At 43.0% G+C, this 27,305-nt stretch overlaps 1 protein-coding gene across 1 annotated transcript in view; it reads left to right on the forward strand.

Moving 5' to 3' along the window:
- The window catches only part of cdh23 (cadherin-related 23), a 193,578-nt gene that overhangs the window by 99,688 nt on the left and 66,585 nt on the right, over nt 1-27,305 (forward strand). Inside the window, exons 10-13 of the mRNA XM_076891868.1 lie at nt 5,497-5,609; nt 7,401-7,589; nt 12,522-12,671; nt 13,211-13,369. Coding sequence (XP_076747983.1) covers nt 5,497-5,609; nt 7,401-7,589; nt 12,522-12,671; nt 13,211-13,369 — 611 coding nt within the window. The remainder of the gene's footprint in view (nt 1-5,496; nt 5,610-7,400; nt 7,590-12,521; nt 12,672-13,210; nt 13,370-27,305) is intronic.

Here is a 27,305-nt window from a genome sequence, read left to right on the forward strand (position 1 = left end):
CCAAAATGTGAACGTTGGCATCCTCGAAAGAGTGTCCTTTATCCTTAAGATGCAGATGGACTGCTGAGTCTTGTCCTGTGGAGGTGGCTCTTCTGTGTTGTGCCATGCGCTTGTGAAGTGGCTGTTTGGTCTCTCCAATGTAGAGGTCTGAGCATTCCTCGCTGCACTGTACAGCATACACCACATTGTTAAGTTTGTGTTTTGGCGTTTTGTCTTTCGGGTGAACCAGTTTTTGTCTGAGCGTGTTGCTGGGTCTGAAATGCACCGGGATGTCATGCTTGGAGAAAACTCTCCTGAGTTTCTCTGATACACCGGCTACATAGGGGATGACAATGTTGTTGCGTCTGTCCTTCTTATCCTCCCTCGCTGGTGTCTGGGCGCCCTAAACGCCCTAAATGGGCGTTCTTAAAGTCAGCAAAGAGGCACAGAAAAGAAGACCAGACACCAGCGAGGGAGGATAAGAAGGACAGACGCAACAACATTGTCATCCCCTATGTAGCCGGTGTATCAGAGAAACTCAGGAGAGTTTTCTCCAAGCATGACATCCCGGTGCATTTCAGACCCAGCAACACGCTCAGACAAAAACTGGTTCACCCGAAAGAAAAAACGCCAAAATACAGACTTAACAATGTGGTGTATGCTGTACAGTGCAGCAAGGAATGCCCAGACCTCTACATTGGAGAGACCAAACAGCCACTTCACAAGCGCATGGCACAACACAGAAGAGCCACCTCCACAGGACAAGACTCAGCAGTCCATCTGCATCTTAAGGATAAAGGACACTCTTTCGAGGATGCCAACGTTCACATTTTGGACAGAGAGGACAGATGGTTTGAAAGAGGAGTGAAAGAAGCCATCTATGTCCACTGTGAGCGGCCATCTTTGAACAGAGGCGGGGTTATACGACACCAACTCTCTGCCATCTATAATCCAGTTTTGAGATCCCTTCCCAGACGCCTTAACACCCACTCACATCCTGGGCCATCTGACCTCAGGAATTCGCATGATAAGGTGGGGCCAGGTTTCACAATGAACACACCCGAAACTCTGGCCTATTGGGACCCACACCCAGTTTCACACCTTGGCTCAGGCGATTAGAGGATCATCAGGGGGTCCTTTTGTCCCTCTGTGGGGGGTTACTCCCACTAGGTTTATATCAGGGACTCTCCACCATTTGACCTTAGAACTGAAGAAGCTTCTCGGATGAGAGGTGAAACGTCTTCAAGCAACTTAAAGAAGTCCAGACGCTTTTCTTTGCAAGCTCCTTTGACTACGATGACCTGGATGACTGAGAACCTTCACAGACCTATTAGGACTGTCGGCCAAAGAAAAATAAGAGCATCTGCCGTTTTAGCAAATGGCCCAAAATGATTGTTGGTCAAATTAATGTTGGGAATCATTTTGGTGACCATAGGAATTATTAATGCTGACCATGAGGGGCTGTTTCATACTGATGGTCTTGTGTTTCTTTGGTTTGTTTTAATCATAGCGATTGCCTCTAAAAAATTTGGGGGGTTTTAAGTATTATATTTGACTTAAGGCAAATAAGCCACTAAGTCTAATGTTAGCCAACAGCTTGGAAAACATCAGACTTACTGGCTTATTGGCTCACTAGTCATTGTGCAGTTCATCAATAAGGTAGTCTCGAAGCTGAAGGATAGGTTTTATGATGGTTTTAATCCTTGTCAGCATCTTTATATTTCGACAGACAGACAGACAGACAGACAGACAGACAGACAGATAGATAGATAGATAGATGCCACTTGTCATCAGTTACATAACTAAATTCATTATGTAGGCTGGATATGATCAGCAGTAGTTTCTGTGCCTTCTACATCCTACTCTCCACCTTTTGGCCTCAGTCCAGGCCAATTACCCCAAAGCTTTGCTCTCTTTGCTAGCTTGGCTCCTCTCCTCAATGTTCATTCTTCTGTAGTTTCCCTCCCTTCCATTCCAGACTAGATATAGGGCAATAATAGAGTGCCGACTGGGGAGTGGGGAACGCAGGCATGGGTTAATCTGTTGACCCCTAGTCGTTGTATACTATAGACTTACCTCAACATGTTTCTCTGAAGTCTAGACCTCAGCTATTACTCTAACCTATCTGAAAGAGAATGTTTCTTAATCCCGCTCAAAGTGTAGGTCAAGGTTCACAGTGTTCTTACTTGTGAATGTAGGATTTCAGAAAAAGGGAAAATAGCATTTATCATGTCATATAGTTAAAGGAAGTTAGTTTAATCATGCAAAAGCTAATGAAAAGCAATCATGTCTCAAAATGTAAAAAGAAGAATAAAGTAAAGTAAAAGAAGTAATAGTTGGTAAGCTACAAAAACTATGACTGATTTATATTATTAGGACAAAACCGGGGGATTAGCTACAACAAATTTCTGGCCAGAACTTCAAATAGTATTTCAGACAGATCTGTTTCATTTTTACTGAATAGACCTTAAAGTAAATCCAGTATACATTTGTTTGTAATCTGCCAAAACTGGAGTAATGTTAGCCTTGAAACCAAATAAATTCAAGAGCTCATTTTTTATTTTTCTCTAGGCCCTCTCCTTCAGACACAACACTGATGTGTGCCACAAAACACCCTGCCATATGTGCAAAAGGCTTCAGTATCAACTATGGTGAAGTGTAACCACACCTGTAAATGTTTAGCTCTCGCTGTCATTGCCACCAAAAGAGTCCCTCTAAGTGTGCGTACTGCAGCAGGTGCTTCCGACCATCCACACAGGTGCAGACTGAACGATCAGTTTTCTGCATGGAAATAGCAAAAGAGCATCCTAAACAAATGCTTTAATGTCTTAATGCTATTGCAAATAACAAACATAGCATTAAATTTGACACAGGAGGCATGCACAGTCCAATCGTGTGAGTGTCTCTCGTTCAGAGTTGTGCCATACTGAAAGCGATACATGTTAAATGTTGTGGTGCTTAAGATTTCAATAACAAGTTTTAGTTAAATGTGACCTGTCTATGATGCTAGCATGTTCAAATTTAATTTTTGAATACAGGTCATTTAATGCAGGCCAGTTGTTGACTGAATTCTTACATGCATGAATTTGGTACACGCAGTTCACTGATGGGGAAATGTTAAAATGAAATTTTAAAAATTTCCCCAAAGCGGGCTAACAGGGACATTAGTAGTGTACGTGCCTTAAACTAGAGCTGGGATGTCGAGTCGTTTTACATCGAATGCCACATACAGCTTACATTAATCTCAAATGGACCAGACTAGTCAAACTCTCCTATCTCAGTATAAGCACGTTAAAATACACATTAGATGTCTCAGATATCTCAGTATAAGAAAAAGAAGTGCAATTTCAACAGTGCGACTTAGTTTTTCTACATTATGAAAAATACTGCTGTAGTAAAGGAAAGAAACCTATGGTGCATTATGTAAAACTTGTTAAAACCAATAAATAAATGTGTCCCAAAAAAATGAAACAAATCTGTCAGCATGACTTAAATTCTACGACCTAAATTGTGTAATATAATTCAAAATGAAAATTTTTCTTAATTCACAATTTAACTTTTTTTTTAACTGGAGCCATTGTAAAAACAAATCAATAAAAACTCCATAAATTTCTATAGTCAATAGTAAAAAAAAACTTTACTGTATCTATTATTTTACTGTTGTATGGAAACGTCTTTATTAGCAGGAAAAGCTGTAAAACCTCTGAAACTACAGGTAAAAATTGAAAAGCGATGCCGTCCTTTATATTTTCTAAAGCTGTCCAGTGTGCTAGTCTTTTCCAGGCCAATTCTAGTGCCCTGGGCCTTATTTTTGACCACCCTGGCACGCAGCATAATGGTGTGCTGATGTGTAGTACTCATTTTTGTCAGATGTTTTTGATTTGGTTGCGGCTGGATTATATTTTATCTGTTCAGCATTATTCGATTTTTGATCATTCCCTCACATTAACCTGTTTAACCTGCAGTGTGCGACATCACAGATGACCTGCTGTGGTGGCCGCTGTTAAAAGTGTTAAAGTGCTCCATGTTAACACGGCGTAATTGAATTAGTCCTAGGTATGTTTCCCATTCATTCATTGATCTCATTTAGTCTTGTCTCCTCCATTGTTTGCCTTCAGCTGAACAGATTGCTGTAATAACATTCACATTTATAAAGTGCTACTTACCAGAGATTTCAAAAGGGCTATTCACGTCTCATATAACACATCATCGGCGCCAAGGATCACACTGAAAGTGTAAAGGCATTAGCTTCTCTGAGTGAGACTTGAGCATCTGATCTGAGAGAGGGAGATACCAGGCAGTGCGGGGCTGGAGCAAGAGAACATTAAAAGTGAAGAGGTGAGGGCCATTGGGTGTACTTTTGTTTGTGCTCTCCATCTGCTGGGTGTAATTAGCAGGGTGTCGGAGAGAGAGAGGGAGAGAGAGACAGAAAGAGAAAGTGTCACAGAAAAGTGTGAGAGAGGTGTGAAAGTTAACGAGAAGGACGGTAATTTGAAAAGGAATAGAGGGAATAAGAAAATATTAGAAGAGGACTCAAGTGGGCCTCGGTCTAATATTTTAACCTGTTTAATTGAAGTGAATGGATAACACCAGGCACACTTGAACTTGTTAATGAGAACAGTGCAGCGTTCATAATTTGAAATGCTCCTCTCTGAAGGAGTGCATGGAGTATGACAAAGTTAATGCAATTTATCAACCCATGCAAAAAGGGGTGACTGCAGTCAATCTGTATTGTAAGCATATTATGTTACAGTTTAAGAAATTCTTATAAGAATTATAAGATTCTATTAATACCAAATTATACATCCAAATATGTTCTTGAAGTTCATCTGTGGGTTTTAGTTTCTAAGTAAAGATTGTTTTAAATTCAAACTTAAAAACATTTGATGTCCTACATCCCATCCTTTCTTACTAGCATGCGTCGTCTTTGATGCTTTTATCGCGACTTAACTGCCAATCAGCAGCACAAATGATACAGGAGACCCATGGTGCACGCACAAATGGTTTTATGCCTGCATATGAGAATTCACAGACAAACAAAACAGTAGCCCATTTATTTAATTTTTAAAAAAGTCTCCGTGACACTAACAGTGATAATAAAAAAAGATCTTTCCGATATCAGCCACGATGCTTGTAGTTCCCGGGATGTGTAACTATGCTTGCAGTCAGTTACTGACAGCATTATCACTACATAAATTACAGATGAACTCAATAAATAAGTGAAAAAGGGAAGGGGAGTGTGACAGAAATAAAGCGGGTTTAGGAGAAGCAGCTTGTGGACAGGTTGGAGGAGGTCAGCCAGCCTAAGGGAGGTACAGAGATAAAAGACAGCACAGTGAATGCAGTATCCATATTACATGAAATAGAGACTTGCACATGGCTCATCCACCACCTTCCCTTCCAAAGGATTCTTGTTGTATCCCAGGAGACATGTTGAATTATCAACTATGCAGGTTTTGTTTCTCTCTCTGACTTTCTTTGGTCTCCCTCTCTCCCTCTCTCTCTCACTCCATCTAGGAAACACAAACAGTGTTTTTGCCCTGGACTACATCAGTGGATCCCTGACAGTGAATGGGCAGCTGGACAGAGAAAACCCCCTCTACTCAGCAGGATTCTCTCTGACTGTCAGGGTGAGCTGCCGAATGTGGGGGGAGTTATTGTGTGGAGGGACTGTCGTAGGCTAGAGAAGAGACTGAAAGGCTGCTTCACCGCTGGATTAAGAGAGAACTTTGATATGAAAGTGTGTTCTATATAGTCTCCAAAGACCAACTAAACAGATCTCTTAGACTGGATATACAGTCTGTCGCTTATGCAGGAAATCAGTTAGAACTAGATATGTATGATGTGCGTGCAGTATATCTTTAGATGCTTTGTCAATATGCTTCTGCACAAATGAGACTCTGACAAACTCAAGTGCTTTTATTGGGCTCATTAGTGGCCATATTCATGCTTGCGATTCTGTGATAATGTCCCCTCCAGAGGCTCGTGCTGAATGAGCAGATATTAGAACAAGGGGAGCAGAGAACAAGAAAGAGGAAGAGGATTTAGAGTCCTCCTTAATGCTGAGGCCTCCTTTGTTCCTCCATTTTTTCCCCTTTTCTCTTGTTTGAAGTAGGTGTGATCTCTGAATCCCTCTATCCCTCCATGAGCCAAGTCTGTCTCGCTTGGCTTTTTAGCATGTCACTCCTTCCCTCTCGCCCCCCCCTTGTCCCCCCACCTCCCAACCCGGAGCCTTGCCACCTTGTCCAGTCCTCCACTTTTGTTGTCATTATTTCTTCTCCTCCACCATTGTACACCGAGTGGTTCCCACAGGGTGTGAGGGCGCGTGAAATGGATTTCCAAGTCCTGCTGAAAGCAGAAAGATTTGTGAACAAAGGCCTCATTTTTCTGTGTAGTTACAATATTCCATTCGTGATCTTGATAGCTTGACAAGTCAAATCTGCCACACCTTAAGAGAAATGGCCTCTCTGGCGTTTGTGCATTTACTGATTTGGCTGCAATTATTGGTAATAAAAAGCAGGTCGCGTGACATTTTTATACGAGAGACCATTGAGATACATTTGGCTCTGAGGTTTAATACAAAAAGAGATTCTGGCAAACATATTCCAGGCTCAGGCTTGTCTTTTTAATTGAAATCAATAATTACTAACCAGAAAAGTAGAATGAGCAAAAAGGCTGGAAAAGAAAAAAATGTCACCCAAAAATTTATTTATAAGATATGGATTTTTCTCCCTCCTCTCTAAATTTTCTCTCCTCTTCTTGTGCTTTCTTAGCCGGTGCTGCTATTGATTGGAGTGTGCCGTAGTAATACAACTAATTTCTCAACTTCAGGCAGCTTAGATAGCACTGAGCACGTGGAGGTGGAGGTCAAATTATTCTGGAGCACTGTTACGAAAGAGGCTAAACTATCTGATTATCCAGACTAGCATGTTGTTTCTGCTTCTCCTCCTATTGCCTGTGACACTCGTTCGTCAATAAAAGACAGTGGTTGCCCCTTTCTATCATTCCCTCCTATTTTTTTCATTTCAGAGGGCAGCCATCTTCAATAACTGAGGCAGGCAAAAACAGAGTGTGTGTAATTGTGTCTCCTCAATTGGACTTCTTTCACCTAAATCTCATTGTGTGTTCATGCGTATGAGTGTGTATGTGTGGATGTACATGTGCTGGCCTTCTCTTGGCCTCACTTTGAGCCTATTTCTGTGATTGCTTTTAGGCCGTCTGTCTACCTTTTGATCCAATAAATGAACAGCTGTAAATACCGAGTGAGATTGCGTGCTGACCGTCTCCATCCAGAATGACATTTTCAGTCCAATCAAATGGATCGCTCTCTCTCACTCTCGCTATGTCTCTCTCTCTCTTTTTTCTGTGTCCCTCTCTCTTTCTCTCTCTGATGAACATTTCCTGCTCTGGCTTCCTGTTAGGCCACCGAGCTGAATGATGACCGCAGTCCATCTAGGGCAACTGTGGTGACCACCTTCACCATCCTGTTAATTGACAAGAATGACAACGCCCCGAAGTTCAACAGTTCTGAATATCGGGTCCGCATCACCGAACTGGCACAGGTGGGCTTTGCCCTGCCCCTCTTCATCCAGGCAGAAGATAAGGACGAGGTGGGTAGATCACATCTTAATGGTTTCCACTATTCACAACATTTGTATGCCCCTGTGCTGACAACAGCTGTAGTGGGAGGCATTACGTTTTTGGCTTCTCTATTCTCATCAACACCTTTCTTTTAATTACACAAGAACATTTGATCAGACTCAGGAATGAATGCAATATGTCCGGAACATCTGAAGTGACTTTCATGGCATCTGTTGCAAATATTCTCATGTCAGTGATTGAATTTAGCGGTTACAAAACCAGTTTTTGCCCACAACTGAAGACTTCTTAGATCAGTGCTGGCAAAACTTTACACGTCAAAAGTCCTGGTGCACAAAATAGGCAGACAATAACACAATCAAACATTAAAGTATTTCCAGTGACAACTTCAGTGACCTTTCAAAATTATGTCCAAAAAGGAGTAGTAAACAATTTCTGATGAATAACTGCAAATATTCAACACACTTTTTTGCCCCAAGTCCTCATCTAGCAATCCTCAGGGCTGTGAGCCAGGCTCATCTAGGGGTGGCCAGTTAGCCGGTGAAATTTCCCCCTTTAGTAATGCTGATGGCTTACCCACCTGTGGTGATAGCCCTGGGTGGATTATGATCAATCGACCATTTCTTGTAAACCTGGTGGGGCTTTTGTCAGAAATGTGGTAATTAATCAAAATGCTACAAGTGAGTATTTATCTATTCATATCATTACTGAACTGCAATAATTTGAATAATGGACACAGTGTGACATCTTCAAGCTAAAAATTTATAGAAAATAAGCAAAGATAGACGAAATCTGTTGTTTGTTTTGTTAGAAATCTTTTAATTTAATTTTGGGGAAACATGAAATGTCTAACTGGATAAAATCATGAAATCATGCAACAAAGACAAAGCATGTCTTTAGGCATTCATCAGTGCCATAACTGAGGAAAATAGGTAAATGTGACAGTATATTTCTTGTTTGGTAAGATACAGACATACTAAAATATTATCATTGATCTTTTGTAAGTTGTCTTTGCATGTGGGATACTGATTAGTTCAATCCTGGCATGCTTTTAAAGATTATATCAGATAAAAGATGCTGTCTTTACCACATTCTAATATTCTGTCTGCCTTAGACCTTTAATTTTGCTACATAGTTCTATTGTACAGTACAGTATGCTAGTGTAAAAGAGAACAAGAGTAAATCAGGATGTGACAAAATGTTAGATGTATTTTTGCATTCCTGCATCATACAAGCAGATCCAATATTCAGTATGAAGAGAATGTGATTAGTGCAATAAATAAACCTGATTGGAACACGCAGAATTGATAGTTCAAAGTTTGTTTTTATCAGATTTCAGACTTTTTACTTTCAGTTGGAATAGATCGGCACTAACAAGCTAACAAGATACATTTTAATCTATCTTGTTATCTTGTTTATAAATGCACAGCCAAAAAAGGACATCAGCCACTCTGTGAAACTATATTTCACTATGTCATGTGGATTGTGTGGATTGTCAGCAGGAGTGTGCTACAGCCTCCTTTGGTTTGCCCGCCACTTCCCATTTACTGTATCTATCAGCCTACTGTGGTGACACGCAGTCACATACACTCAGACACCAAAATATACACAGAAGTCAAACATTTTAGGCTTGCTCTGTCTCACTCGTTTTCTCTCTCCCTCGCTCACATATGCACACGCTCGCTCACACCAGCGCATTGGACTCGACTACAATTTAATTTGCTCTGGAAGAGATGGGATAGAGCATCAAATTATACCTAACGAGGAAAATCAATCACCTAGGGTGCAGATAAGCTGAAAACTAGTCAACTCTGATTGATTCAGGCGCAGCAGCCGCCAGGGTGGAATTTGACAGATAACTGTGAGTCAAGTGGATAGAAAAGAAGGTAGAGAATAAAGAGAAACAGACTTGCGGAGGGGAGAGGAGAGGAGCAAAATCATAAGTCGTAGTAATTGGTGGAGCAGGAAGAAAACAGTCAGGAGAGGAATACAGCACTTGAAAGGAGAGATAGCAGGAATATTTAGCAGCAGGTCTGTTTATCCATTCTAGGGATGGCGTGTTTGCTTCTGCCTGTGTTCCAGCAGCAAGCAGAGAAGAGAGCACTGCAAGCGTGTTGCTGCACGCAGGTGGGGTGACGACCCAGACACCTTGGCATGAGATAAGAGGTCTCTCTGTAGGTTAGCAACCAACATTTTACCACCACCAATATCAGCGTTCGCTCAGGGGAGGCTTCCAGGCACCTAACATATCTGGGCTAAGATTGCTTATTGCAAATGGGGGAATGGCTCCGAGACGGTTTTAATTTACTAGATTCGCCGTAGATGCTGCATTCGAAAGCACTTACCAGAATCGGCGCATTAGCAGCCCCAGCTCACTGTTAAGTCATCATCATGCAACAAAACAAAAGACATCAAAAAGAGCTTAAAAAGCAAAGTGTCACATGGAAAAAATATAAAGAGAAAATGCAGAAAACGTATTCCGGGGCATTTTAAACTCTACCAGTCTTGCATTGTTACTCTGCTGTGATAGAGCCACGAGTACATCAATTGCAAGGAGTAAAGCCCACGAGGTGTTTTTTGTCTTGCAGTTTTTTATTGCTTTTTTGATCTTTTAAACCTGCATGTCATTGCCGATACACACAAACTCATTCACACTCCACTACACCTGCTCTGTAATCTCACTCCTTCCATGTGTAAGGGATTATAGGCAGACATTTCTTTTCTTAGACTATGACACAAGTGGTAGTTACCTCTCTGCCTGTCGCTGCCTTCATATCCTCTTCTACTTGGCTAGCATCTTTAAAAACTTTTTGCTGCTGGAGCTTGTCACTAAACTTTGTGGCAGTTGCATCTGACAGGATGCTTTTATTGGGGGCTTCTAAAGGCAGAAGCAAATGGACGGGCAATTACGTTTATGGGCAGTTTGAGGTGACATCCCTGCATATTGGATGGTCTTTTAAATAGGAGTCATCAGCCACAATGGTTCTCCCACAGACGAAAACAAAAACAAGGGGGCTATTTCAACTGGCAGCATAATGCCAATTGACCACGCCACCCGTCTTCCTCTGTCTGCCACAATGGCTACATGATTGGCTGCCCTGAAGCTTTATACATCAAGACAGGAAGGACCTAGAGATGGGGTTTTTTCTCCCGCTCAAGAAAGCCACAGGTATTTCAGAGATGTGATGTCACTGGTTTATATTTACCCATAATGCATCTGCACGTGGGGATTTATCTGAGGAAAAAGAAGTGGAGAAGGAAAAGATGAGTTGGGGTTTTTTTTCCCTCCATTATTCCAAATTTCATATATATACTTTTTCATTACACATAACTGCAATGACACAAAACATAGTATTTCTAAATCAGTCTTCATGTTCACATAATCTACATAATCATAAACATTGTGCTGGCAACTTACGCTGCAGTGAGCTAGAAAGCAAACACAAACGAATGTAGCTGGATTGAGGTAGATAGTCATGGTTGTCACCAGGGATCACGTCAACCCCTTTTCCTCTCTCATAAAACACACAATGTGCGCAAAGCATATGGTTTTCTTCTCTGGCTAGGTATTCATGCAGTCTGACTTACTCTTAGAGCTCTGTGGGAAATAAATGGGGAATAAATTCTGTGTATCACTTAAACTGTGACCCAAGTTTTACAGACGGAGAAGTGATGAATCTGTGGTATGGGCTATGATTTGATTCTTATGTCTGATCACAGTTGGACCTTTCAGTGTTACTGTTATTAATATTCTGGCTTGTCACTTTGTTCTTTTTGTACAAAGTGCACTCCTCCACGCCAAATGCATCCTGAAGGAATTTTCGAGTTGGCTTGTTCCGTCTCGATTTAACATTTTCTTCACTGGTGCATTGTTTGGTGTGCCTTTTTATAACTGCTTCATTATGAGCGTTCAACATATTTCACAGTTGTTCTCAGAAAAGAAACATCCTGCTCAAGACTGACAATAAAAAAGCTGCTGCCTACATGCTGATCCTGGTTTTGAAGATCATTTATTATTGTTAATTAAATACAACTCAAAATTAAAACTAGGTGGGGGGACTTTCAAGAAAATAAATGAACTAACTGAAATAATATTGTGTGCTCAGAAAACTAACTAATAAAATACCAGAAATATGAAATATGTTCATATCAAAGTGACTCTGTTGAGGCTGTGTTTGTATTTGGCTATGTAGATTTATATATGATATATGATCATAATAACCAGAAAAAAAACTAATTAGAAAATATAAAACTCTAATAATCTATTATTTTAAAGTACGAACACAAACATGTGACATATTGAAAGAAAAGTTTGGAATAAAATAAAATAAGATAAGATAAGAAAACCTTTATTAGTCCCACCCATGGGAAATTTGTTGTGTTACAGCAGAAAGTGGACAGTGCAAAGTTACAGTAGCAAAAATTAAGAAAAACACTGGAATACGATAAGATAAGAAGAATAAGATACTATATACAACAGAATAAAATACAGCGTTGTCAGAAAAAGAGAATAACCCTTCCACATCATTCATGCATTTGTACAGGTATAAATTACAAGTATCTCGTGTCCTGTCATCAGCGATACATTAATCTTTAGTATAGCTGCAATTTTATCATTTTACCAGCAAAGACAGAGAAATATTTAAATGAAAACACATGAATATCATACAGTTATTACACTGTTGTTAGTACATGTTATTACCTAACACTACTAGACTATGTGCAGGCTTTTGATATACATCATTCTAGGTACAACAGCCATAAATGCGTGAAAAATATGTATGCTGTCTATCTATCCTGTCGAGATAGATAGACATGTTTTTTCCCCCTATAATTAAATGTGATTAGACTCAGTATATATTGCCACCTGACTGTGCTCCATCTTTTAAAAACACAATTTTCTTGCTCTTATTCTATCCTCTCTCTTATCCTTCCTATGGCAGGGGGTGCACAGCATGTTCCAAGTGTTTCTGACAGGAAACAATTCAGAATACTTCACCATCTCCCCCACAGCGGTGCAAGGGCGTGCCGACATCAGGATGAGGGTTGCCATGCCGCTGGACTACGAACAGATTCGCAGCTTCAGTTTTTCAGTAAGTTTTTCAACTTAGTTTGAGTAGTTGTGCCCTGTAGATTTACCTGAGAAACCTGCATCACCCCAACAAAGCATAGCTGTTGGTTTTTTTGATAATATCTATTAAAAAGCCTAAAGTAGCTTAAAGATTTATAATCAATGGAAATGAACTGTGGACCAAGCCAGAGCTGTGAAAAAGAAAATCCGAATGTAACTTCATTATGTTTCTTGAAAAGTGTTTTGATTTGTTTGGACACAAGGCACAGTTAGACTGGAGCAATATCTCTTTCTAAACAGCACCGAGTTGTTTGAACAGTGAAATTGCTATTTTGTCACCTCAGTTTAACCCCGAGTTGTTTATAGAATCAGAGTAGCACACTGTAAATCTTAAATAAATTATTTCAGTAGCAAATTCAGATTACACTTTTTAGAATGCAACCAACAGCCTCCATGCATAATAATCTGTTGTTTTTTCCTTTAATCATTCTTTATATCTGAGGAAACATTCATGTGTCTGTGTGTATTCATTGCTTCTGTTCCTTGCTCTCTCTCTCTCAGCTTTATGCAAATGAATCCATGTCGGATCATGTGGGATTTGCCCGCATCTTTATTGAACTAATCAATGAGAATGATAACCGCCCCATCTTCAGCAGACCCCTCTACAACATCAGCCTCCCTGAAAACACACCACCTGGTACATCGCTGCTGCGCATCCTGGTGAGTTTCTAAGTGAACCGCTGTGTGGTGTTTACACAGCTGGGAACGTGATAAATTACTCACAGAGTGGGGATTTATTCCTGGAGAGAAACTTAACATGGCTCCAAACAGATTACAATAAAACCTGGCTTGTACTAGTAACTTTTACAGGGCTTGCTTTATTGGGGATGAAATCTTGAAGTGTTTGTTTAGCCCACGTGACCCGGTACTCTCTTGAGACTTTCCCGTACGAGTAAGAATTTAATGTGACCCAAGCAAGGCAGTGCCTGAAACTGAAAAACACAAATGAAAAACGCAGTTACCTTCTCATCTACTATACTGGGCCACAGTTAACCAAATTACTGACAGCACAGTGGTTTAGGGAGAGAACAGTAGTGTGGTTAGTCCATATCATTGTTTGGGCCAGATAAAATTACCTTCAGAATTAAGATTTAAAGTTTCATATTACGCTAAACTTCTTTGATCTGTAACAAATTGAAGCATATTGTAGAAATGCCAGTTCTAATTGGATTGTTGTTATCAGAGGAGGTTAAGGTGTATTGCTTTTCATATTGTATTGAAATTACAGATGTCAATAATAATGGCATGACTCCATACAAAATAATGCAATTTAAGAATTGAGTTTAGGATATTTTTTTTATCATATGTTGCATTATTTATTTCCTCCATGTCTATCATTGTTATGTAGTTTCACATAGCTTGAAGTAGCTTTGTAGCTGCTCCACCTCATGATCTCAGGGTCCCACCATTTAGCACCTGCAGCCACTGCTTTAATCAGATGAGGAAACAAAAAAACAAAAGCATCTCTGACTGTCTCCTCATAAGTCTGCATTATTATTCATTACTAGTCATCGCTGTGATGAACGCCCACAATCCACTAGAAACATGTGCCAAAAACCACAGTGTGAAAATCAATAGTGTTTATAGACCAGTTGTTCATGAAACGGAGATTGCAGGGCCGTCTAATACCCAATAAGTATAGCTGGTGTTGGCCTCGTGCTGCAGCATGTGGTTTGCCTTGGAATCCTGATATCTGGCTGTGGGGAGTGAGTGGACTGTAAACAGAATGAAATGTGACGGCTTCAGTGAGGAATATACACTGGCATGACTGACAGAACTCGTATACCCTGTTAGATAAAGGTTTCGATTGTCTGACCTGTTATCAAACACACACAAAACTGCACTGATATAGACATTAGTCCTCTGAGATTGAGACGTAACATGCATTTTAAAGAGGCGTTTAATATAGTACACATTTCTAGGTGGGTTTTGAGACTGAGAAATAACAGACACATACACACCTACAGGGTACAGTATATACAGTATTTAATATTAAAGCTGTGGAGCTTATACTTTTGACGTCAGATGAAAGTCCATGACTGTCTGTACTCTTTGACCTTCTTTGGTCTTCACATGGTGCTTGGAAAGTATTTTCTGTTTCAGTTGGGATTCTTTCTTTTTTCTGCACTATGAAATTTTCTTTGCAAAGATGCAGATGGCGTCTCCTGTCTCTACAGAAATGAAAGAGCACTTGTCTCTGGCAAGAGAGGAATCCATTTGGTGCAGGTGTCCAACTCCAGGAAAAGGCAAACAGCTCCAGACTTGAATATTCCCACTGACATGTTGCAGCTCCTCTAAAATCTCTAGTCATCTATACGCTTTCATGTTTAGAGACTTCTACACATAGTCTGATGTCAGTAATACTACTTGATGGCCATTACAGTGCTTTTGCTGACTGGAATCGTGTTTTCTTCATCTTGCAAATTCTGTATCTGTGGTGAAGTTTGTGCTCTTTTGCTCTGTGGGGCCAAGGCTAAGTGGTAACTTTCCACTTGCTTTATTAATGATATTGCCACCTAGGTTTTAAAGAGCCGGGGAAATCTTGTTTCTAAGTTATTAGTTTTTGTTTTGATTCCACAAGGGAAGGCAATGCAACCTAGCCCAAGGACAGAGACTGGAGCAAGGATGTGTTTGGAAAAAAACACATTTTAATTTCCCTTTCGATAATAAAAGGAAAACAATCTGTAAATAGAAGGTAACCTGACTCGATAAAAGTCAATAAAAGTGACTAAAAAGAGTAAAACAGTTGAGCATTAAAATACTAAAGGAAAAGAAACTTAACTTGTCAAAAAAACTTTATTCATAAGATATACACCGGTACATTAAAACAAATGAAATAAAATAAACTACACCAGCCTGACAAACATGCTGTTACAGCATAGTCCAGTCTGTGTTACTCTGTCCAAGATTTCAGATCAAAGCATGATCCTTTCCCATCCCCATATCAAACAGCCTGCCACAGACAGCAAACACACCTCTTCCCTCAACACTGTGCCTCCCTCCTGATACTACAACACTGGGCAGTGCTGTTGGTAAAACAGAGCTGCTGCAAACAACTCTGATACCGACACAGCTCCTAATCCCGAATGCCCCTCTGGAACTCCTGCTATCCCGACACTAGTCCAGCTGCTTTACAAAGAGTTGAAACAGGTTACTAACAGAGGTGTGCGAAGCTCTGGGCTCTGCCCTTTGGCTCCTCCAGATTTGACTATAGCATCTAGCTTTGGGTCTCGTTATGGTCGGTTAGTAATGGCAAGGTGTTTGTGGCAGCACATCTTCTACTTTGGCATCTTACGCTGGCATTCCCCATGTTCCTCTGCTTTAGGCTACTTATAATATCTCTGGGTATTGATCAGATCTCCCACCTATATCTCCATATTGCAGCTACTAAATGTTCCTCAGTGACCTGCCCCAGGCTGAAATCCTTGGCAGCTTTCTCTCACACTCTTTATTTAGGTCAATTTTACAGTCATTAAATCTGGCAGGTTATTAAAACTACACATATATCAATTAAAATCAAGACATCTAAAAACAAATAAAACCAACAACAAGCAGAAAAAAAAGCTAAAATGCTACAAGCACAAAATAAACAGGCAAAGGACATAAACCCAAATATTCTACCTTGTGACATCCCCCACCCCTTTAATGGTGGTATTTCCTAACACCTTAACCTTCATCAGCAGCTGCGCACCCTATCCCAGGTGGGGGTTGCTCTAAGGCCACGTCCACACATAGATTTGAAAATGGCGTTTTCAAAACACTCGGCGTCCACACTAGCGTTTTCAGTCATTTTCACGGAGTTGTGCGTCCACATTCCAGTACTGCACATGCGTGAAACGCAAGAAGATTCGACCTGCCTCATTTCTGTCTGCCATTTATTAGTGATGTGCGATACCACTGATTTCCTTTCCGATCCGATACCAAGTAAAATTCAGGGTGGTATCGACAAAAATGTAATGTTTCATTGTATTTCATAATACAATATTGTGGCATGCAGAGGAATCTTAACAAAGAAGCTCACAGAGAGATTGAGCTTGCTGTTCAACCCCAAACTGGTAGGGGGAGCTCTTTATTAAAACACTTGCCGGTGCTACAATGTGTCTCAGGGGTCAACAACAGCACAACAGAACTCACTCATGGTACAGCACTCTCTCTACAAAACAACAACTGTCAGTGACTTCATAATAATGTAACCATAAACAATAAAACAAAAACATCTAAACAGCAGCACATGTCCCAAGGCATGATGGGAGAGAACTAGCTGCTCCCCCAACATGCCACACAGCCCCCACCTGAGTGGTTAGCTGTCCCCAGCAACCAGCATGTCCATAGCAAAGTCTCTGGACTCAAGGGCTGATAGGGTGCCAGGCGATCACGAAGGAGTACGACCACCCTGTTCCATTTGACCAGTCACACCCTGTAGACCACGTCGGACAGCCTCTCCAGAACAGTGCAGGGTCCAACCCACTGGCTCATCAGTTTGGGGGAAAGCCCTTTCTTCCTTTCCGGGCTGTAGACCCACACATGCTGACCTGGCGAGAGTCCTTCCCCCTTGCAGCAGCTATCAGAAGCTCGCTTCTGCTGGGAGCCTGCGTCTCGGAGAGCCTGCCTGGTCAACTGGTGCACCTCCCATAGCCGGGCCAGGAGGTTGTGGAGGTAGTCCAACCCGGGGTCCCCGCACACTGGTCAGGGACTGCATAATAGGCCTCAGGCCACTTAGTGAAGTAGTCCATGGCAACCAGGATGTAGCGCTTCCCCTGGCCAGTGGTGGGGAAGGGTCCCAGGATGTCGACTCCGACCCACTCCATGGGAGCCCCCACCTGATACTGCTGCAAGGGGGCATGAGAGTGTTGGGAAGGCCCTTTCTGAGACATGCAGGCATCACAGATGGACATGGAGCTCTACATCCTGGCGACACCTGGGCCAGTAGAACCGAGACCGAAGTCGCCGCAGAGTCTTGGTAACTCCAAAGTGTCCTGCCCCCGCCACACCATGGACCAGCTGGAGGACCCTGGACCGCAACTGTTGAGGTACCAAGAGCTGGAAGACCTCATGGTGACCCCCGGGAGCCTGCCAGCGGTGATAGAGGAGGCCGTTCCGGCTTGTGAGGTTAGCCCATTGGGAGTAGAAAGCCTTGGTCTTGAGGTCCAGTGCAGATACTTCTGGCCATGATGGTCTCTGACCGGCCCCAATCCAACACTGAACCTGTGAAAGGGCAGGGTCTTGGTTCTGGTCATGTTGCAGCTGTTTGGGATCCATGGCCTCCAGACCCTCAGTGTGCCCTGCAGCGGACTGGACCTGAAGACTGCTACAGTGCCCACCTGGAACAGAGTCATTCTCATGGCCACCCTGTGGTGACGCTATCACTAAAGTCATGCCCTCCTGGTCCTCCAGGTGTTGGCAGTACCTGCACTGTTCTTCCTCACAAGGGCGTCGGGAGAGGGCATCTGCATTGGTGTGGAGACGTCCCGCCCGGTAACGAACCTCAAAGTGGTAATCTTACAACGTCTCCAACCACCGGGCTAGCTGTCCCTCCGGTTCTTTAAAGCTGAGCAGCCAAGTGAGGGATGCATGGTCTATGCACAGGAGGAACTTCTTCCCGTAGAGGTAGGGTCTGAAATGGCAGAGGCCCAGGATGATGGTCAGCAGCTCTCGACAGCCCCCACGCCCGTGTTGCTGGCATCGGTGTCCACGACAAAAGGAAGATGCAGGTCTGGGTAGGCTAGCACCGGTGCCTCAACCAGTGCAGATCGGAGCCAATCAAACGCCACAGCGCAGTCCTCACTCCAGTGGAACTCTCGGCCCTCCTGTGTGAGCCAGTGCAGGGGGCTTGCAATGGTAGCAAAGTCCTTGACAAAACGCCGGTAGTATGATGCCAGGCCAAGGAAGCTCCGCAACTCAGCAGTATTGCCTGGAATGGGCCAGTCCTTCACAGCAGCCACCTTCGCAGGATCAGTGGAAACCCCAGCTCTGCTGACAATGTGACCCAAAAAAGTCGTCCCCTTTCGGAAGAGGTGGCACTTTTTGAGGTGGAGACGAAGGCCAGCCTGGCGGATAGCATGGAAAACAGCAGTCAGGTTAGCCAAAGCTTTCTCGAAGTCTGTTGCTTGGACAAGGAGGTCATCCAGGTAGACCACACAGCGGTCGTGGGGAATGTAGAACCCTCTCCATTAGGTGCTCAAATGTGGCTGGGGCATTGCAGAGGCCGAAGGGCATCACCTTAAACTGCCATAGTCCCTGACCAATGGAGAAAGCAGTCTTTGGGCGGGCCTCTGGCGTCAGCTCCACCTGCCAGTAGCCACTGCGCTAATTGAGGGAATTGAACCAGCAGGACCCAGCAATGTCGTCATGGGCATCGTCAATCCAGGGCAATGGGTAGGAGTCCTTGCATGTGATGCTGTTGAGTAGACGATAGTCAACACAAAACTGCCAGGTACCATCCTTTTTCCGAAACAGTACGGCCGGGGCTTCCCAGGGGCTGTCTGAGGGTTCGATGATGCCCACCTCTGCCATTTCCCTGATCTTCTGCTCTGCTGCGGCACGCTTGGCAAGGGGAAGGCGACGAGGGCAGAGGCAGATGGGCCGTGCATCCCCAGTGTCAATGTCATGTTGTACCAGCCTGATTTGCATGCAGTCCGCATCTTTGGCTGCAAAGATGTCGGCAAACAAGTCGAGTATCTCCCACAGCTGCCGTTGCTGATCAGCCTGGAGACCCTCGCAGCTCCTCTGGTATAAGTCCTCGACAGCTTGCTTGGTCTCTGTGGACAGTTGCTGTACTGCTGGTGAAGGAGAGGCCCTTTCCACCGCCAGCGGCGACAGGTCCTCAGGCTTCCTGACACTGGCTGAAAAAGTGGAGGCAGGCAGCGGGACTTCCTTGGTGGTGTGGAGCTTCACAGCCTCCGTGCCCAGGTAAAGGATTCCTCTGGACACGTACCCTGTGGCCTCCCATTTGGCCAGCAGGTCCAGACCACTGATGCATTGGTCCTGGATGCCGGCTAGCCAGAACTGGTGGTCCACAGTGCAGTTAGCAACAGTCGCCAGGAGGGATCTTTCCCCTTTAACTTTGGCACGCTCCCCTGTGACTGTGGTGATGTGGAGCTGAGTAGGCTGCCAACCCTGCAGTCTTGGGCTGTCAGTACCAGGGAGGACTCCTGCCTGTACCAAGGAAAGCGTAGATCCAGTTTCTATCAGGGCTCTACAGGTGGTGCCAGCAAGGTCACAGTCCGGATACAGTCCCTGTGTCTGGCAAGCCAGCCAACCCGCAAGTGTGATTCGGAGGACAGATTGGTGGTGGGGGGGCAGTTCTTCCATTGTGCCACCCCGCCTTAGTTTAACGGCAGCTGGGGTGCCAGGCGTGCAATGTGGCCTGGTTCTCCACACCGATGGCAGTTGTCCCTGGATTAGCCACCTGCTGGCCTATTCCCTCGCCGAGATCGCCAGGGTGGTGTGATGGTGGTTTGGAGGGCCATCTCCTCCTGGTTGCTCCTTTTGTACTTCATTTGACACACTCGGTGACTTGTGCCAGGGCTGCGTGCACCTGAGCTGAGCACATGCTCCACTCTTTCTGCCTCAGTTAGAGCTGCTGCCAGGGTTTCCGGTGTATGCAGACGGATGTGCTCTTGTAGTCGTTTTGGCTGGAGACCCCGAACGAAAGCCTGGAGAGCAAGCTCTTCTTGTGCTGCAGCATCAAAACCAGGGTACCGTCTTTGTGCGTAAAGACGAAGGTCGGCAGCATAGGCACCCAGACTCTCCTCTTGTCTCCGTGGGCAGCTGGCAAGTTTATCTCAGGCATCATCTGCATGTGTACGGAGGCCAAGCCTGCTCCGCATTGCTCTGGCAACAGCAGGCCAACTTAAACACTCTTCTGGCTGAAGATCTGTGCAGATCTGCAGGGCCCTGCCTTCCAAGGTGAGGGCAACCTGGACAGCTGTCTCCTCTGTTGACCATCCATTTAGCTGAGCAGCCAGCTGTACCTGGATAAGGTAGGTCTCTGGAAGTGCCTCCCCATTATAGCGTGGCAGCTTCATGCTCCCCCAGACAGGAGCCCCTGGTGGCAGTGTCGGCTGTACTTGGTCCAGGAGGCATTGGCGTTGTCCCCCTCAGCTGCCAGCAATGAGGGTGTGCTGCTCCCAGGCATCACCCTGAGTGGAGGCTGGCTGGCTGCTCGTTGTCTTGGAGCCTGCAGCATGCCTTTGCAGCTCCGACAGCTTCCCAGTGGGCAGGGGTGTGAGGCTCCATCTGGTAAGCCCAACAGATCTTCCCCTGGCTGGTTTGCTGCTGCCCGGGGATCTCCCTACTTCTTTGGTTGTGCTCCATTCACTGCTTCCAGGCAGGTGATAAGCTCCTCAATCTTCCTCAGCTCTTCTTCCTCTTTCAAAATAGTGGCCATGCTCTTGGAAGCCCTCTTTTGACACCTATGTGGCATGCAGAGGAACCTTAACAAAGAAGCTCACAGAGAGATTGAACTTGCTGTTCAACCCCAAACTGGTAGGGGGAGCTCTATATTAAAACACTTGCCATTGCTACAGTGTGCCTCAGGGGTCAACAACAGCACAACAGAACTCACTCAGGGTACAGCACTCTCTCTACAAAACAACAACTGTCAGTGACTCTGCACCACAGCGTAAACACAACATTCAAGATAACAGTTAAAAGTAACGTAACCATAAACAATAAAACAAGAACATCTAAACAGCAGCACATGTCCCAAGGCATGATGGGAGAGAACTAGCTGCTCCCCCAACACGCCACAATATATAATTGTATTATGTAATTGTAGTAATAATAATATAAGTATATCGCTTCATAATGATTACAGGACATCAGACTACTGTACAGAATAATCATATAGAAATAAAAAAAAACTTGAAGTTGTGCACTGTTTGAACACGTTGCCTGCCTGCAGCATTAAAGGACTCCGCGAGAGACGCCTGTCTCGCCCTAGCAGCACCTGTCCTCCTCCTCTTCACTTCGCCTCAACATAAGCTCATCATATTCTGTGATATGATTTACTCTGAGGTGTTTGACGAGGTTAGTGGCGTTGCCACAACACCTCACTGTCTTGCCACATGTATCGGAAACTGCGTCTTGGCTGTTTGTGGAGGTAAAATACGTCCACACATGACTCCGTTTACGCTCAGCCATTGTTCTGAGTGCACATGCCAGGGGCTGCGACACATTTATACAGCCGTATTTTGCATATGACTATGAAAGGCGTAAGAGGAAGTAGTTCCTTCAAATTTAGAAGATCCGAATGATATAGTTTCTTTCCACTGTGTTCCTGTTAATGATAAACTACAAATTTACCCCAAAGTACTAAAATATCGATATTTTAATATGAGAATCGATTCTAGAACATAAATTACTAGTATCGGAAGAATCGATATTTCAGTATCGATCCGCACACCACTTTCGTTTATTTACTTTCTGGCTCATTGAAACGTCACTGCAAAATTTTGAGGAAAAGCACCGAGTTTTTGTAAATGGACTAACAATGAGGTGGAATTGTTGCTGCGAGTAACACAAAAGTACAAAGTTGCAAAAGTGAGTGAGAATTAAGGAATTTGAAGAAAAGCTATCTGAAGCTTGTACAAACTGATATTAATCTTTAATAGGGCTGTCAAAATTGAGAGCAAACAAAATTGCTGTATAATGCCCACTGCTATCTTTGTTTAATTGGTCACATGACTGCATCACATTGCTAAAATGCGTCATCGTTTTCAAAAGTCTCCGTTTTCGCTGCCCACACTGCAACGTGAAAGCACCGTCTTCAAATGTATTCGTTTTCAAGAGCGTTTTCAAAACGCTGCATTTTCCTTCGGGGAAAACGTTATCTCAGTGTGGACGGGAGGCCAAAACTGAGAGAAAACGTGTGGACGTAGCCTAAGTTTGGGCCAGTGAAATGCTGAGGTTCTCGTACCGTCTCTATGAGCTACAAAGGAGGAAGTCGTCCAGAAATAATCAAATGTGGCCTGCCTCAGACATCTGCTGTTAAGGCTCAGCCACTGGGACAACACAGAATTTCTATTTCTGTTCATCAGCTACACTCTTTGAGATGACAAAGAAAAGACCTGTGCCTTACAGTCATTAAACTGTTTATTGTGGGCAGCAGCTTTTGCCATCTGCTGTCGAAATATATATATATATATATATATATATATATATATATATATGATTTTTATTTTATTTATTAGTTATTAGTTTATTCGTTTTTGTTTTGGGTCCACAGGGGAGAGCAGCGCAACCTAGCCCAAGGACAGAGATGGGAGCACCAATATTAACTAAAGAATTTATTTTATTTTTCCCCACAATAATACACGAACAACAATCTGTATAAAGAATATATTTAAAGTCCAAAGGGAAGCAACAATTTTTTTTTTGAAAAGATACATTTTTATATTAATACAATGAAATGAAATTAAACTACACCAGTCTAAGGAGCAAGATGTTACTACACAATCCAGTCTTTATTACTGTGTTCAAGACTTTAGACCAACTGGCCGTTCCCAAAGCTCAATCCTTTCCAGTTCCCATATCAAACAGCTGAGCCACAGCCAGCAAGCAGTCCTCTGTGGTGCGATGGTTATGTCGGAAATATAAGGAGGCCCAGACGGTTCTGGGTAATGTTATTTTTGTTGTACTAGGGACTAAAGTTGTGCACAATGATGGATGCTTGTGCCAGGATACTGGATCTCTATGATTTCCCATGAGTTTAAATGGTAAGGAAACATGGTGTGACAAGTGGGATAGTATATACCGGCGTTTGGAAAAGCCTGGGTGAGATCGCAGACAATGGAGTTAGAGCAGCTGCAGGGCGTGGATAAGGCCCCGTTTCCAGGCCAAGTGTGACACTCGGCTAAAGCCACCAGAGCCTTTTGACTTCAGCAAACATTAGAAATGGGTGAAATGGAGTAGATAGTTTGAGTGTTTTCAGCAAGCTAGTAATCTCCACACAACATCAGAAGACAACCAGGTAAACATTCAGTCATGTACTGCATGGGTGATGAAGCGGACGCCAAGAGGAGGGGCTGAACTTGTCTGTCAGTATGCTACGGTGAGAGATGGACTCCACAGCTTTTTTATTGGCAAAACAAATGTGGTATATGAAAAATCATCCTTTAACTTGAGAAAACAAGGAGAAAATGAAACTGTGGACTCATCTGTTACTGATTTATATTCTTTGGCAGAACGCTGCAATTATGTTGCATGTTTCATGATGAGCTAATCAAAGACAGGCTGGTTCTAGGATATAAAGATATACACGTGGGTGGGATACTGTGGGAAAAAGAGAGACATGCTTGTTAGATAGCGTTATGAGCAGAGATAAACATCTTCACGAGAAGAAGAAACTCAATAAGAGGGGAAAAAAGCCCAGCCAGTAACATGTATAGACTAGTAGACTGTCTAAATGCTAGAAATGTGGAAAAGTCCCTCAGACCCCAAAAGTGGAGTGTCCAGCAAACTGTTCGATCTGCCATTATAAAAGAGTGTGTGCCTCATCAAGAGCAGTGTATAAGGTTCAGGAAGAAGACAACATATTCCTTGGCATCTGCACTCTTCTCTGCTCAGCATACCTGTTGTTGAGGTGCTAGGCCTGGTAGCTCAAGTAGTTAGTGTCAGCCTAGAGACGCTGAAGAACAAATATTTGAAGGTGTGCAATGGTCTTGGTCTGAGGTAGCACCTATTTACCGTCAAACTGAAACCCAGTGCTATGCTGTTCTCTTTAAAGACCCCACAATGGATTCCCTTATCACTAACTCTGAAAGCCAAGAAAGACCTAGAGTGAATGGAGAAGACTGGAGTAAGGAGAGTTGATGAACCACTGGATAGCAGTATGATGGTGGTGTCTAAAAAGACAAGTGATCCTTACATATGTGTTGACTTCACTAAGCTCACTGAGTCTTGACTGTAACATGGGTCTTTTGTAAATCCCTCTAGCTAAAGAGTTTGCTAAACCAACAACCTTTATGACATCACTTGGCCCCTATTCTAAAAGAGCATGATGTCAGAGGTTGTTGTAGGTCTGGATGGATTAATGTGTCACATAAATGATGTTGTGATTTTAGAGTGTCCACGGGAAGATTCTTGTATAATATATTGGCACAGGCATGAAGAGGGCATACCTGGTCATTGCTGTAAGTTTAAGAAACACAGTCCTCAGTGGTCTACATAAGGGACATCTATGCATAGCCAAATTCAGGGCACGTGCAGTGGAGTATATGACAGTCTAGCTTGAGTCAGCAACTGAATGAACTAGTTTTGAAAATAAAACTTGCACTGAGGAGCATGCTAACCACAGAGACCCACTGCTCCCGGCAGATCACCCGGAGAGACCCTGCCAAGACCTGGAGGCAGATCTGTTTACACTGAAAGGGAAAATGTACTTGCTGGGAGTGGTACAGCAGATTGCCTTTCACAACTAACTGGAAATACTGCAAAATCTAAGATACTGTCATAACAGGCTATGTTTGGAAAAATATAGCAATCCACAGAACCTAAAAATCTCCTGCCACATTCTTTCTGCTAGACATGCTATGACATCAAATGCAGAGACCCTGGTTCCATGTACTGAAGGGTCAGAGCTTGACCCTTTGGGGCCTGTAGGTTTTTTGGTGGTTGTTCCATTGAACAGGTGTGTTTGCTGTGCATCCTCTTGGGATCTGGGATAGCTAAGGTTACTCGGGTCGTTGGTTTGGATGCTTTTGTGTTCTGCAACACTTTCCTAAGCAGTTCTAGAGTGCCTTGTCCAGCATTAGGGAGGCTAGGGATTCAAACACTGTGTTAGGTGGAGTGAGCATAAGTAAAATGAATCTCTTGCACTAAGGTTTCCCAGCAGACCATTGGATTGTAGCAGAATGACCAGGAATTAGTCCCCTCACCTGTTACTGTTTTTCCCCTGTGATTGTATGGCTGGTCAATGTATATATGCATGGACACATCAATCTCTCTGAACACCCTCAAGGTCAACACAAGATGCCTAAAACCAAAGTCCTTATTTATTTTTGGCTCTTCTCTATTTTCTTTTCTGTAAGACTCATATTAATAATCTGTTTGTATAGATTTGTTTACCTATGTGGGTTTGTCATAATGTAGTTAATTAGTAATTTAGACAGTAAGTTAGAGTGGTTGTGATCCAGTGAAAAACACCGATAGTGTTTATTTTCATGCTGGAGTCGGAGCAAACAAGCTTCGTCTGCCTCGCGTGTGTTTGTGTGAATGATAACATATTTATTTTGGCTCTGGCAGTGCATGTATTTATAAAATAAGTGATAATATGTCCAAAGTGAGGCACAAGAAGATGTTAAATCCATCAAGCTGTTGTTTCTGGTTCGTAATGTTCAAAGAGAAAATAAAGGGGAGAAAGGATAAATAAGCTCATGATCCTTTTGTAAAATGTAATGAATCATATGTCTTTAAATGAATATTCTGTTCTGGCCATAAATTTTAAAGTGCAGGAATTCAAAAGTGGCCTAGGCTATATTCATCTTATGCTAGAACACTTCAAATTCCACTCAAGTCGGTCTGTACCAGGTAAAATAATAACCTACCTTGTCTATCACCTGACTGTTAAGGTCAAATTATCCTGATCCCCAAGCACAGAAAATCATGCTGAGATGGAACATTAGTTGTGAATAAATTAATTCATAAAGACCTTTGCTAGTGTTTCACTTATTACATTTTTACTTAACATTGATATTTTATAGCTCTATGCAACTGTGCTGTTAATTGTTGCTGGACTTGTTTATACAGCAGTTGCATTGTCATTTTTCTGATACTCTGCATACCTGTCTCAGTCTTTACCAGCAGTTGCTGGAGTTGTGCCCCTGGTATCACAGTATAACCAGGCTAGACTGAACTCACAGTGCTCTCTGTCAGGTGGCTGTAAAATGCAACAGATGGTGGTCAAATTATGTTTTTGTACCAAACAGAAGGATAACTCCTTCATTCTTAATCAGTGTACCCTGGTGGGCCATCTTCAAAATGCAGCCGCAAACACACAGGCACACATACTTACACACTGTGCTAGAAACTACTGAACACACATATAGGTAAATAAGTGTTTGACAAGATTATTTACTGCATTGTTGGTTTGCATTATTCCCCTCTTGGTCATGATTAAAAAAATTGTTTGGGTCTTACCACGTTCAAAAATGACTTAAATAGAGCCGTAGATGAACAACATGACATGTTACAATGTCATTATTTATTTAACAAAAACTAAGCCAAAATGCAGAAGCAGTGTGTGAAAAACTAATTACACCCTAGTAGCAGCAATAACTTGGAGTAATCACTTTCTTTTAATACTTTATTAGGCTCACATTGTTGTGGAGGAATTCTTTCTCACTCTTCTTTGCCACGTTGCTTCAGTTTATTAAGTTTTGTGGGCATTCGTTTATGCACACTTTCCTTGAGGTAGAGGTCTGGACTTTGACTGGGCCATTTCAGCACCTTGATTCTGTTTTTCTTTTCTTTCTTTTTTTCCACCCAGTGGCTCTGTTGTAGATTTGCTGCTAAACTTGGGATCATTGACATGTTGCGTGAAGTCATTTCATCCAAGCTTTAACTGTCGGACAGATGGCCTCAGATTTGATACTAG

This window comes from Maylandia zebra, linkage group LG13 (genome assembly GCF_041146795.1).
Source record: "Maylandia zebra isolate NMK-2024a linkage group LG13, Mzebra_GT3a, whole genome shotgun sequence".
Lineage (NCBI taxonomy): Eukaryota > Metazoa > Chordata > Actinopteri > Cichliformes > Cichlidae > Maylandia > Maylandia zebra.